Source organism: Misgurnus anguillicaudatus, chromosome 6 (genome assembly GCF_027580225.2).
Source record: "Misgurnus anguillicaudatus chromosome 6, ASM2758022v2, whole genome shotgun sequence".
NCBI lineage: Eukaryota > Metazoa > Chordata > Actinopteri > Cypriniformes > Cobitidae > Misgurnus > Misgurnus anguillicaudatus.
Genome location: NC_073342.2, coordinates 32377500 through 32390364, shown reverse-complemented (window position 1 = coordinate 32390364; position 12865 = coordinate 32377500). Strand labels below are relative to the sequence as shown.

General features: G+C 35.6%; 3 protein-coding genes across 8 annotated transcripts in view; 2 read left to right on the top strand and 1 right to left on the bottom strand.

Annotated features, from left to right (window-relative positions):
* spg11 (SPG11 vesicle trafficking associated, spatacsin) overlaps nt 1-12865 on the top strand; it is a 393853-nt gene that overhangs the window by 347284 nt on the left and 33704 nt on the right. The gene's annotated exons all lie outside the window — the stretch shown is intronic.
* plex9.1 (PML-like exon 9.1) lies at nt 338-4914 on the top strand. Of its 6 annotated transcripts, none has more exons than XM_073869034.1 (5): nt 342-564; nt 871-939; nt 1880-1924; nt 2133-2201; nt 3610-4914. In XM_073869034.1, the coding sequence occupies exons 1-5, from the start codon at nt 507-509 to the stop codon at nt 4128-4130; spliced, it is 762 nt and encodes a 253-aa protein (XP_073725135.1). In that variant the 5' UTR covers nt 342-506; the 3' UTR covers nt 4131-4914. The 6 variants fall into 6 exon arrangements, with proteins under 6 accessions (XP_073725139.1, XP_055048498.2, XP_073725136.1 ...); XM_073869036.1 differs by lacking the exon at nt 342-564 and adding an exon at nt 680-766; XM_073869035.1 differs by lacking the exon at nt 1880-1924 and having other exon boundaries at nt 341-564.
* rsl24d1 (ribosomal L24 domain containing 1) lies at nt 5496-9930 on the bottom strand. Its single transcript, XM_073869033.1, has 6 exons — nt 9770-9930; nt 8830-8943; nt 6437-6505; nt 6285-6352; nt 5915-6000; nt 5496-5836 (listed from the first exon to the last, which is right to left on the bottom strand). Exons 1-6 carry the CDS (start codon nt 9848-9850, stop codon nt 5769-5771), a joined length of 486 nt encoding a protein of 161 aa, XP_073725134.1. The 5' UTR covers nt 9851-9930; the 3' UTR covers nt 5496-5768.

The following is a 12865-nucleotide window of genomic DNA, read 5'->3' as shown; positions in this document are numbered from 1 at the left end:
AGAAATGATTCGTGGAATGTTGTTTTACGCTTAACTTACTATAAATTGAATGTTAAAATATGTAAAAGTGATTCCAACGAGATCCGGGCGTGTCTAAAATATCACCACTAGTGAAAGTTAAATGACGTGATTGCCAAGTATAGTAAACCAGGAACATGACCCGAGTGTACACACACACACACACACACACACACACACACACACACACACACACATACACGCACGCGCACACACTGAGCCAGAATCACATAAGGCAGTAAACATTAATGGAAAGTTGCGTTTAAAATAATGAATGATTGATTTGATTTGTCGATTTGTTTTTTAAGAGTTGTTGCTCCTCCTGAGAGGCACAGCCTTTACTCGTGTGTGTGTTGTTCATCATCAATATTAAAATAATAAAAGACGGGCGTGACACAGACGAGAAACGAAACTGAGAGACGCGGAACTGAAGTGTCATGTGTCTGAGTCTGGACCGATTGATCAGAGATTTGATCAGATAACAGATCATGTGCTTTATAAACCCGATCTCAATCCTCATTCGGCTCTTCTTCAGTGGGAGATCTCGTGAGTTCTCGTGTTTTCTCTTTTCTTTACTGTGTGCTCGAGCTTGTTGTTTACTATGTGTTAGCTATTATGTATAAGCTGAAGGAAAATCACCATGGTAACAGTGATTTCTGCGCTAAATTACGACACTTTAACTTCAATGTAAATCAGTATGAGACTAATACAGGATCTCATTCAGTGTAGTGTTTGTAAAGTTGTTCAGGTTAGTTGTTCGTGTTTGTGTCGTTTATTGTGATGTGTTTAAACATGTTTAACTGTGTGTGTGTGTGTGTGTGTTGTTATTGCTTATATGTGTGTGTTTTACAGGTAAAGTGATGATGCCTGATACTGGTGAAGAAACGCCGGTGTTTTTTGACCTCGAGACCACAGGACTGAGTACGTTCAACTTTATTTCAGTCTTTATTGATATTTACTCAAATTGATAATTACATCCCAGCAAACACAAAAACGTTATAAGGACGTTTTTTTCGCGTTGTGGGGGGATTGTGATGACGTTATTTTCCGACGTGCTTAATACGGCCAAATGTCGGGTTTTTTGAACGTTATAAATACGTTTTTTCACAACGTTGCAAAAACGTTTTGATAACGTAATCTAAACGTTTTTGCAACGTTGTAAAAATACGTATTTATAACGTTCAAAAAACCCGACATTTGGTCGTATAGACCTCTGCACGGTTCACGTCACAGGCGGTTCCCACTGCGCATGTCGGGGTCAGAAAAGCCATTACAGCAGATTGTGTTGTATTCGGTATCGTCAAAAATGCCTACTTACGTCATGGGCTGTGAAAATCGCACCAGGTCTTCCGTTAAGTTTTCGCGATTCATGCAGAATCTCAAAAACAAAAAAATACAACATCTGCGGCTGCAAGCAATTAACGTGCAGTTTGGAACAATGCAAATATCAAAGAGGCTTGTGTTTGTAGTGCTCACTTCATTTGAGGTAAGTCATCATTTTTCAGCCCTGTTAGATTAAATTATAAAGCCTGGATGGTATGAACAGTTTGACCCCATGCTGCGCGCGCACCCGATAGTCATTCAATGTTTACAAACCTTGAAGGGGTCTATTGTGTGCGTTGGAAAATAACGTTGTCGCAACCTTTTCACAACGTGAAAAAAACGTTATTAATACCTCTCATGTTGCACGTGCCGAAACAGAAAGAACACGTTGATCATAAAACCTGTGAGCTCCTAATCCTTCTGGGGGTAGACTTTGAACTATAGGTTCCACAAAAGCTGTCTTCCATTATTTTTTAGTGAAAAATGTAGATGATTTCCAGTAGGCTTTGAACTCATTTTTTAACACAATTCTTCTTAGGGCCCGTTAGCTACACTGACAAATCACTGGAGAAAATATCTTATGGTAAGAACAACAAGGATTTAACCCAATATGACAAAACGTCTAACTGACATATAATTATAAATATTATGAACAATGAAATAATGTAAAAAAAAAAAAACGTTTAATAGCTTGTCAAATACGTTGTGTCGTTTATTGTGATGTGTTTAGACATGTTTAACTGTGTGTGTGTGTGTGTTATTGCTTATATGTGTTTGTGTGTGTTTTACAGGTAAAGTGATGATGCCTGATACTGGTGAAGAAACGCCGGTGTTTTTTGACCTCGAGACCACAGGACTGAGTACGTTCAACTTTATTTCAGTCTTTATTTAATAAAACTGGATATTTACTCAAATTGATAATTACATGTGTACAGCAATGGTTCCCCAGAAGTCAGTTTTTGGTTCCCAGAACTTTATTTTTCAAGGTTTGTTTTTATTTACCCTGAAAGTTTTCTTTTTTTCTTTAAATAGAGCGTTATTTTTAGGTTAGTAAAACATTCTCCTAACGTTCCCTGTTTTGTTGTTTTACAGAAAATAAGCCTAACATAATATTAGGGAACGTTCTGTTTTTTAATAACCACCATGCAAAGTTTTGCTAAAGTTATTTTATGGCTCCAAAAAATGACACACACACAAAAAACCTTGTATAACTTGAAAAAAATTATAGAATAGTCAGTATAATTTTTTAAGGTTATTTAAAAATGAACCATCCTGCAACGTTGTTCTATGGTTGCAAAAACAAACGCTTTTATTTGGTTCCCAAATAAATAACCAAACAGGAACCAAAAACTAAGGTTAGGGGAGCACTACATATTGCATGTTATGTTAGGCCAACGTATGGTATGTTACGTTACCGCAACATATTGCATGTTATGTTAGGCCAATGTATGGTATGTTACGTTATGGAAACGTATGGTATGGTATGTTATGTTATGAAAACGTATGGTATGTTACGTTACGGCAGCGTATGGTATGTTACGTTACAGAAACGTATGGTATGTTACGTTACAGAAATGATGGTGTTACGGAAATGCATGGTATGTTACGTTACGGAAACGTATGGCATGTAACGTTACGGAAATGTTTGGTATGTTACCTTACGGCAGCGTATGGCCTGTTACGTTACGGCAGCGTATGGTGTGTTACGTTACGGAAACGTATGGTATGTTACATAAACGTATGGTATGTTACGTTACAGCAGCGTATGGTATGTTATCCCAGATAGCAATTACATTTGGCCCGGATCCGTTTTAAGCCCCTTGCCTCCGTTTCTATCTTAGAGACATTTTCTGATTGTGAACCAGATCTGTGCCAGATAGAGATTTCAGCTTAAACCATCAGTTCAGTATTTATATCATTTTACAGATCTGGCCCAGATCACTTTTCCCAAAGTTAACCGAAAGACATTAGCTTAACATTAGATTTGGTCCAGATCTGCAATACGAATCTGAGCCGATACTGATGATCAGGCGGTGCTGGATCGGCGCTGGCACATATCCGCAACAACCCCAAAAAACAGGCCAGAAATGGCTTCGGCCCGATGTGCGTTTGGACTCTGGAACGAGTCCGGCTCTATCGCTTTGCGGTTGCGGTCCTGTTCCGTTACAGCGTCCAGTGGCTATCTGGGACGTTACGGAAACGTATGGTATGTTACGTTACGGCAATGTATATCGTACATTAGTAAAAAATGTCTTTTTCTCTTCACAGACACCTCAGCCTGTGATATTGTACAGCTGTCTGCCATCAGCAGTGATAAAGCATTTAATGCGTACATGCTACCCCGCTGCTGCATGACGGACGGAGCCGCACGTGTCACGGGTCTGACGGTAGATGGTGATGCCCTGCTACGCCATCGAAGGCCCGTCCGCACCACTCCACAGAGACAAGCGCTTATTAACTTCATCTACTTCCTCAAAACTTTCAACAGACCTTTTCTGGTGGGACACAACAGCAGAAGGTTCGATTGGCCCATTTTAATGCGGGTCATGGAGGAGTTTGGCCTGTTGGAAGATTTCGGGGAGGTGGTGTCGGGGTGTGTGGATACACTGACTATGAGCAGAGAGATGTTTCACCTGGAGAAATACAACCAGCCGTTTCTCGTCAAGCATTTTCTTGGAGAATCATATGGAGCTCATGATGCAACTGAGGATGCCCGGACTCTACAGGAGCTCTACAGAGTCTGGAAACCCTGTAAAGCTCTCGTGATGAAGCACAAAAGTTTCATGTGATGGACACAACCCTGGGATCATGTTTGTAGTGATTTGGTGTAAAAATATATATATTTTTTAGGTTATTTCTTAAAGGAACAGTATGTAGGATTGTGGCCAAAACTGGTATTGCAACCACAAAACTTGTGGCTAAAACTGGTACTGCAATCCCACAACTGGTGGCCAATACACAAAATGACAACCTAAACATCAGTTGAGGGCTGCAACTCCACTTTTTAAATGATAATTTCCTGGCAGGACCACTGTTGTCAGTGATATAAGTATTTGAAATGAAAATTATTTCTTAATGTCTAGTAACATATAAGGTTGATTGACATGATTCATTGACATACATTTCTTACATACTGTTCCTTTAAGTAAAAACCTTGTTAAAAGTTCATTTTAACAGCAATTCTATTAGTGTTATAAAAGATGTCATTGTTTATAAAGCAGCTGTTCATGGATCACCTCAGCAAAACGGTAAAGGTGCTGTGAAAAACAATTAATTGCGTTTTGATAAAATTAATCTTGGTGTAGTTTACACGGACTGTGTGAAGTGTTCAATGGGAATGTTTATATTTTGCGTAAAGGCACCAATATTTTTCTTTGCAGCAAGTACATTCCTTTTGAATTCTTTTCTATCCTAAAATTAAGTTCTTGGTTTTTGAAAAAAAAAAACAGTTCTGCTTTTTCACAGGTGTTACACCCAACATGAAAACCATGAAAATATTTCTAAAGCGTTTGACACTTTATTATAATAAAGAAATTTTTATTTAGTGTAATTTAATACATTTTTGTTTAATCATTTTGTGTTATTTTTTTCTGCAACTTAACACTATTTATTCAAAAATGTTTCTTAAAGAAACGGTGTCATTAGGGCTTATAACTGAGATTGAATTATATAAATATCATTTTGTACCAAGTTTACACTTCATGATGGTCCGTGATATACTGTAGTACCATCTGACAAACAGATAATGTGTAAACTAGTTATTCTGGCTTTTGACTTCATGGATTAGTTAAGAAGACACAAGAAGAACGAAAGAAAAACACATTGTAGGCATAAGTATTGATGAAAACATATTCATGACATGTTAAAGGCGGAGTCCATGATGTTTGAAAGCCAATGTTGATATTTGAAATCACCTAAACAAACACGCCCCTACCCCAATAGAATCTGGACCTTCTGTTGATAGACCCGCCCCACACATACGCAAACCGACATTTGATTTTATTGGCTATAAGTGTGTTTTGGTAGTCGGCCCGTCTCCTTTTCCAACACGTTTTTCAAACATCGTGGACTCCGCCTTTAATGGAAATCGATAAAAAAATTTTCCAAGTCTCAGTAACAAGATATAAAGAATTAAAAAGACAAAAACACAAAACTTTACGGACCAAGGTTTTTATTGGAATTATATTTTGTGACACTTGGTTTCATGTGGATACATATACATATTCAGCTGGATGAAAAGTTACAGCACACAACACGATGTCTGAATGATCCTTTAACATCTGGATAATACTACAGAGAAGTGGAATTGATCTGAAGAAGAGAAACTCATGCAAAAACCCCACGTTACAGATTTAGTGAGTGGTTTGTGTTAAATAAAACTTTTGAGAAGAATCGGTTTCAAAAACAAAATCTAAGACTCGTTCTCTTCACTCCGCCATTTCCACATCTTCTGACAGCTTTTGGACCATCTTGTCTTCCAGCTGTTTGGCTTGACCTAAATAAGAGACATCAGACGTGTGAAGAGCGTTTCTGAAGCGCATCTCACAGACATTACATTGGTTTGATGTCTCACCTGCATGTGGAGCTTTGAGGAGGTGAATGTTTTTCTTAACTTCACTGACATCTGCAGCTTTCTCAAGCTCTTTGCCTTTCTTCAGTCTTTGGAAAAATATAAATAATTATGAACATTTACAAGAGCAAATGCTTAAATTTACACTTAGTTGACATCCATTTGGTGATCAAACACATGGCTTGTCCGATACATTGAGGTCATGAAGAGACAGTACATAATAATATTCCCAAACACAAGATGAATTAACAACAAAAGTAAAGCAAAATGCTCAGTCATTACTCACTCAAAAAGACATGTAAACAGAAATATATTTTAAAACATTCTATGATTTGAAGACGACTTCATTCATAAGTCAATTCATAATATTCACCTGTTTATGATGAATCGTGACTGTCTCTTATGTTTGATAGCTGCAACCTTCTGCATTGCCACCACCGTAAACACAAACATATCATTCATATCATAACAGATTCATTCAAAATAAAACAATTAATTCCATTCATCACCGATCAACTTACCCGTCTTGCTCCAGAGTTCTCTGTTGTATTTGACTGGAATATTTCTGCGCTTTTCAAACTCCAGTGAGTTATCCTGTTGAACAGAAAAAGTCCAAATTAATAAGAATACAAATGATTTGGTTCATTAATTATGCTGTGTTTAATACAAGCAGCACAGATATGCAGGAAATGCATAAGAACTTGAACAGTCCATGACAGAATTAATGTCATTACACAAACTTATTTTACTCTAGTACAGGGCTTATCCCCTGTGGGGCAAATGCAGCCCTCCAATAATTTTATCCGGCCTTACCTTTCAACTTTACATGACAAATGATGGCCAATAAACCCAGAAAGGGTCTGCGTTGGGGCACTCTACGTAGTTTTCTGATCTAATTTAAGCTTTGGATGGATAAAAAATAAACTTGTTCGACTACACCACACACACTGACAGGAAGTGATGCATTTCAGTGTGTTCTAGTGTTGGGCGATATGCCCTATTTTCAGATCGTCCTATCGTCAGCCTGTGAGATCGGCGATACACAATATACTCGGGGGGCGGGGCAGTAGTTTACTAATTTTTTATATGTTAATTTTTTTACTCATTATAACAAGTCACTTGATGGGTAAACAAAAAAAACAAGAGCAACACCGTCATGACCGCAACCTTCTTAATCCTGATGCCATTAATGCGAGCGCGTCATTAAAACCCTATCATGATTACTTAATAACTGTAAAAACATGCATCTGTGCACGCACACACACGTGCGCGCACATACAAACAATTCAATGCATTGGTTTAGTGCTGTTGCAGAAGACTACACGTGTCAGTGGTGCTCTCATGAGGTGCCTTTTTAAACGCATCGGTCCAGCGGAACGCGATCATATTTTAAACACAATCATATATTAAACACGAGGGACGTGTTGCTACAACTCATTGAAATGCATATCATAAACAGTGATCTAGTGATCTGACTTCAGACAGAGCGCAGCTTTCTGCACGTACGCGAGAGTGAGAGGCGCTAATATGCAGCGGGTCATATTTTAAACAAAAAGTAAAGTTTGCCTCAGCTCGCATGAAACGCATTAAACTGAACAAATACATAAGGATTACTACTTTAGTTTATGTTTAGACTTCGGACAGACGCGAGAGCGCGTGCACGTGAGACAGAGAGAAGCGCAGCTGCTCATGATGCGGCGCGCTGGATTTAGTGGTAGAAGGAGACCAAGACGCGCGCATTAAGTGCAGGTACGTACAAGAAGGAATTCTCTCTTTACAAGCTCTCCACGTAAAGTGAAGCCCACAAACCCTCATGTGAGGAAAAGCATGCATTGTGGGTGACTATGATGATGATAATAATAATAATAATAACCATTCGCCAACTATCGTCATGACTATCGCCATGAAAGCCTGCCATTGGCAATATGTCTGAAGATCGTCGATACACGATACTATCGTCTATCGGCACAACCCTAGTGTGTTCCAATCAAAACACTGTGTGTATTAATCCATTTTTGTTCAACTTTATCAGTAATACTTATATCCTTTAAAAATGAAACCTATAAATAAATTATTAAGTATAAATATATTCGCAGATTAAAGACTCTTGCGCTGGAATGAGCTTCCCTCCCATGTTAACATGAAATTTCAGTTTAACCATAAATCCATGACGACTGCCACTAGGGGGCGAACTCTGACAGTCATGTCCGAATGTAGTGTACAATGGAAAGGTGGTTTATCATATATATCTTTAAAGTATAAAAAAAGAACACATATATACTGCAAAAAATGATTTAAAAAAAATAATTCTAAGTATTTTTGTCTTGTTTTCAGTAAAAATATCTAAAAAATCTTAAATTAAGATGCTTTTTCTTGATGAGCAAAATGACCTATGTCTATTTTTTAGACCACAAATATCAAATCTAAGTGATTTTGTGCGCAAAACAAGCAAAAAAAATCTGCCAATGGGGTGAGCAATTTTTAAAATTGTCTTGAAATTTTCTTGAATTTAGTGTTTAAGAAAAATGTTCAAAAAAAATGAGCTTACCCCATTGGCAGATATTGTTGCTTGTTTTATGCATAAAATCACTTAAATTTGATATTTTTGGTCTAAAAAATAGACTTAGGTCATTTTGCTCATCAAGAAAAAGCATCTTAATTTAAGATTTTTTTTAGATATTTTTACTGAAAACAAGACAAAATACTAAGAATTAATTTTTTTTGAAAATAATTTTTTGCAGTGTAGTGTATATAATGTGTTAAAAATATATAAAAGGTAAAAATGGGGGTAAAAGTTTGGCCCGCGAGTAAGAGTAGTTGAAGACCCCTGAATGTAGTACAATACTTAAACTAATCTCAGCACATTACTGAGAATAAGACTGATCACAGTATTGAGAGAAAGCAGGTGAATCTCTCACCACTGTCAGCTCTTTGCCCGATGCCTTTCTGAACGCTTTGGTCCATCTGGTCTTTCTTGGGTTTCTCTTCTTTTTGAAGTTTTTGTGGCATTTTGATCTGCAGAACCGAAAAACCTTACAACACACACACACACACACACACACACACACACATGCATCAGGGTTCAATAATGACAATCAATGTGACTGCATTAACTCGGTTCATGTTATTACCAGTAATAAACCAATATATCAGCTGATTGTTTTATTATCGGCCGATAAATCTTTTCAATCGGCAAGGAACTTTCTCTATTATTTAAATTAGTTGTTTGTAATGAAAAGACATTCAGTGTCACTCAATGTAAAGCCAAAGTAAGACAGACAGAAAAATTACCAATCATTATTCACTTTATATAACATGACGTTATGATGTGTCACACACAACAACACACTTATTTAGACAGTAAGACATAACTCACATCTTACGGTACTATGTAAATTACTTATTATGCAAATATGTACTTTAAAAAAGTATATTTATAAATGTTATGAATAACAAATGTTTATGTAGTTTCACAAACTTTCTGTTTGTCTCTTAATCAAATCTGTGTTTCATCGGCCATACAGCTTTCTTTAAAACACATATCGGTCGACCACTAGTTATTACCATGATACATGGCAAAAAACTAAATATTTTCTTCATCATATTTATGGTACATCTGTAATGCTTTCTTGGTAACAACAGACCACGATGCCACCACGTTTTCAAATACGTTTAAATTATTAACAGCAGTTAAATATCACTCCCAAACTAATTAACAATAATAACAAATGTACAAATATGAGGTTAAACAGTAACCGGATCAGTCGAACTCTCTATAATAAAAACATCAACACGTACTCGAGCGCGATAACAATAATCAACACAAACACCGATAAATCACTCGATTTCGATATTTACCTTACAGTCGTTTCGTACAAACATCATACCGTGTCCGGGATAAACCGGAGCGGAGCAGAAATAGCACTTTTCTATGCGCATTTTTGTAGATTTTTATGACTTTATTTGTACATGTGCGGCCACACTCCGCACACGGGCGGAAAAGAAAATGCGCTCATCCGGTTTCGGTGTATGATGTCATGACGCAGGACGTGCGCTGTACCGCCACACGCAGGCCTGGAGAGTCATTATGGACTTTATATAAGTAACGTTATAAGCTACTGTACGACCTAATTCAAGACCTAAATTACTGAAATATGTACTTAATATTTATAATAATAATAATAATAATAATAATAAATAAAAATTACAAAATATCAGAAAACCAAGAACTCGTGAAAAATGGAGAGATAATTGTTGTGGAATGGTCATATGATTTTATTTGTTTAATCTGCATATTTTATATTTTGTTGTTTATCAAATCATAAATGTAAATAAATAATTGTAATTTAGTGTTTTACGAACCCCCCTTGCTATTTCCCCGCGAACCACCAGGGGCTCGTGGATCCAAGTTTGGGAAACCCTCCTGTAGAGGTCCTGTCCTTGTCTGGTGGTGGTAATATCATAGAAATATATGCTACATATAAAAATACTGAGTTTATTATTAAAGTGCAATGCCCAGTAGCACTGCAATGTATTGTTTTGAATTTCTTATATTTTTGTCCAAAAAATATTTTTTTTGCCTTATGGGTAAAGAAATGTACGATATGTTATGATATACTAAATATATTTTGTAAAAAAAGTAAAAAGTAATCCTTAATTAAATATATTTTTAAATATGAAAATATATTTAGTTTTAACCTTCATATATTAGCCTAACATATATTTAAAATATCTGAAATATTGTATTTCAGCGGCAACAAATCCTACATTTCTAATAATTTTGCAACCCATGCACAAAAATACATTTCTGGCCAAAATATATATTTTTTTATTTTATACATTTTATACAAACTAAGCTTGTGCAGTTGTTAATATATTTAATTTTAATATTTTTAAACATGTTATTTAAAATATAAAGTTTTTCTTCCAAAGCCACTAAAAATGCTTTAAAAAAATAATTTTTAAAATATATTTCAAAATATATATATAAATGAAATTTTCCTCAATATTTTTTTGGCCTTTTTTGTATAGTTTGACCAATGAAAATATAAAAACAAAATCAAATATAATTACAAAAAAATTCAGTTGTTTTGGTGTCTATTAAATGTATACATAACTAAAAAAAACTAAAAAAGTAACAGTCTACATTTAAAATGGTTACAAATAAATTAAGTACCAAAACATCTAACACATTTTTTGCTTGTTGCAATTTTTACTATTCAAACTAAGACGTCTTAGAAAGTACTTTTATTTACAAATAAAATCGTTTGATGGCATTCAGTAGAAAGATTACTGCATCCTTTCAACTTATAAATAAAAATTCAAAAACCAAACAATGTTATTTTTGAGAAATATTTTATTATATTGTGCATTGTTCTGACCACTTTTTGGCATCCAACAGAACCAAACTGATACAGCATGTTATGTGTAAACACATGAGGGACTCAAATAATACAAATCCTAATAAACCAAAGAAACAAACAGATCAAGATCCAGACAGAGCAAGTATGACGACCCAGTCCTTGTAAAAAATGTTCACAAAAAAAGTGTTTGGATTTACACAAAACATACAACATGACAAGTTTAATAACACATATTAAAATAATAAAAAAACACTACATTGACATACAGTGAAAATTAAGATTTTGTCATCCCCAGTGAAGCTTTTTTTGGGCAAAATCCTCTATAGGACATTTAGTAAATGGTTTGGAGGTTTACCGATGTGTGGATTAGCAGTCGTAGTCAAAACAAGATGCAACTTTAATAAAGCAAATAAATTACAAAATGTCAAGTCTACGCAATATACAGAAGTGACCGCATTAATCTTTGGTATAGATTGAATTTGTTTTCTGAAATGATTATTTTGTGTCACCTCAATCAAAAGGGTTGTCCCAAAACTTTGATTTACCCAAACCATTCATACCACATCAACTCACAAAATCATTCATACTCCACACACACATACACACTTTGGTGGTTAAACATGAGAACAATATTGAGATCATTTGTGTCCAAGCCATTGAAAGAGGTTCACAACTCTTTGGATTTTAGCATCTATCTGCTTCACTACAATCTAACATGAATGAAAAACACTGCGCTCACCCAAAATCTGAGCGCTAAAGCTATCTTGAAATAATGCTGGATTTCTTTTGGCACTTTCAAATATACAGAAATATAAATATATATCTTTGGAGGTAACTGTATTTTGGCATCATTTGGTATCTTTGTATAAATTTTCAGTTCATTCTTTGGATCAGACATTTTTTATATTGCAAATGACCCTCCCATCATAAGGCCATCATCATCATCATCATCTTCATCATTCTACTCACATAAAGCTTTCAGAGTCTGGTGCAGTGACATCACCAGTGTTTTTTTTTTTTAGGTTTTTCTTATTTTCCAAAGAAATAAAGCATTTGTTCCTGTTTCAATACAAGTTAAGTTCAGTCTAATCAAGATGTTAATTCTCACAGAAAATTCATTACATCCTTCCCAATCCTACACACTTTTCCATCAGGATTATCTAGACACGTTAACTTCTGGTTGTGCTTCACAGAGGTCATCTTTGTATTTTCTGTGAGAACCTGAACTGATCTAGACGTGTACTGATCCAGGAACACAAAACAGAACTCAAATCCTCCACGTGGGAATCATAATGGCAAATTAATCTCCATGTACACAACCTCACAAATAACTCTATACACAGCACCTTAAAAAAAACTGATCAACAACTTGACCTCTTGTGGAAATCATAAAGCATTCATCTTCATAAACGACAGAGAAATAAACACACACAGAGGTAGTCTAACAAAAAAACACGAAACTGTAAAATATGACTTAAATAACTGCACACGAGATATTAATGTTCATCAGGATCTTTCTGTCACCAAACTCAGATGACCCATAAAAGCAGCTTTTACAATTTCAAATAACGTATTTGTTTTATAACCTGAG

Excerpts from the sequence above, each read along its gene's own strand:
- plex9.1 (XM_073869034.1), top strand. The coding sequence starts at position 507 with ATGTGCTTTATAAACCCGATCTCAATCCTCATTCGGCTCTTCTTCAGT. Across the intron at positions 940-1,879 it reads CCTCGAGACCACAGGACTGA|GGCCCGTTAGCTACACTGAC; the intron begins GTACGTTCAACT and ends AATTCTTCTTAG. Across the intron at positions 1,925-2,132 it reads ACTGGAGAAAATATCTTATG|GTAAAGTGATGATGCCTGAT; the intron begins GTAAGAACAACA and ends TGTGTTTTACAG.
- rsl24d1 (XM_073869033.1), bottom strand. The coding sequence starts at position 9,850 with ATGCGCATAGAAAAGTGCTATTTCTGCTCCGCTCCGGTTTATCCCGGA. Across the intron at positions 8,944-9,769 it reads TTGTACGAAACGACTGTAAG|GTTTTTCGGTTCTGCAGATC; the intron begins GTAAATATCGAA and ends GTGTGTTGTAAG. Across the intron at positions 6,506-8,829 it reads CGGGCAAAGAGCTGACAGTG|GATAACTCACTGGAGTTTGA; the intron begins GTGAGAGATTCA and ends TCTGTTCAACAG.